The sequence below is a fragment of the Poromitra crassiceps genome (assembly GCF_964638095.1).
Source record: "Poromitra crassiceps genome assembly, chromosome: 27".
Classification (NCBI taxonomy): Eukaryota; Metazoa; Chordata; class Actinopteri; order Beryciformes; family Melamphaidae; genus Poromitra; species Poromitra crassiceps.
In genome coordinates, this window is record NC_139650.1 from 15,980,436 (window position 1) to 15,981,504 (window position 1,069).

Consider the following 1,069-nt stretch of genomic DNA (forward strand, 5'->3'; position numbering starts at 1 on the left):
GTTATAAATAACGCCTTTATAAAAGGTACAATAAATCGAGAAGATCACAATAGGCCTAAAACAGTTGGAACATTTACATTTGCCGTGGGCCTACATGGTAGACAAACCTGGAGGGAACATGTCGAAAAAGGTGCAAATGTTGCATCGCTGCCGACATTGTCAAAGCTTACAGTCAACACACACACGCGCACAGCATGAGTGAACACAGAGAACCAAACCACATCCGACAACAACACTGTGCCTGCTAACTGCTTGTCCATAATGAGAAGCGTTTGCTCGCTCCATGTGTCCCATAGGCTACCAGGGCCTCCACAGTGCGCTGGAGCTGTGGGACCGCGCTGACGACCTGGAACGCTTCCTGGCCACAGTCCGCCGGCCTTGCTCCCCGGACATGTGCCGCTGCAGGGCGGCTCTCTGGAGGACGTAGAAGCGCTTGATCTCCTCTCTCTCCGCGGGCTGCAGGGGGGCGTGGAGCGACAGGTGGCGCAGGGTCTCCTGAAGGCACTGGGAGAAGCCCTGAGAGTAGCTGGGCCTGGGAGCTGGGACGCAGCGTGCCTGGCCCGTGGCCCTGTACCGTAGGAAGCGCACCGCCAGCTCCAGGATGTCCGCCTTCTCCAGCCTGCTGGCCGGATCAGGCTGCCCGCCGCTCGGCTCTCCCTGCTTCAGAAGCGCTCTTAACTGCTCGATGCTTTGATTGATGCGGTCCCTCCTTACTTTCTCCACCATGAGTTTTCGCAACTATAAAAGACATGAAAGTCGAAATTATAGATCAATTATAAACAATATGCTTAGACTATTAATAGCAGCTTATAGGCGTATAGCCAATTAGATAAAAATAGGAGCAATCTGAAAAGGCTCCTGTAAAACGTTTAGACCTATTGGATTTTAGTAGTATTTTTTTCCCCCATTTAGGCTGCCTGCTGTAATTAATATATCAGTCTCTTGTGGTGATTAGGCTGCCTGCTGTAATATAGCTATCCCTCCCAAATATCAGAAAAATACTCACCTTGTTGGAGCTGCTATTCTCAACAGATGCAGGCCGATCCTCAGTTTGGGTTACAGGAGCCAT

General features: G+C 51.0%; 1 protein-coding gene across 1 annotated transcript; it reads right to left on the bottom strand.

Moving 5' to 3' along the window:
• Nucleotides 1-297: 297 nt before the first annotated feature.
• LOC310799068 (transcription factor HES-5-like) lies at nt 298-1,069 on the bottom strand (the record flags this gene model as incomplete). Its single annotated transcript, XM_083661631.1, has 2 exons — nt 298-738; nt 1,007-1,069. The coding sequence occupies 2 exons, from the start codon at nt 1,067-1,069 to the stop codon at nt 298-300; spliced, it is 504 nt and encodes a 167-aa protein (XP_083517757.1).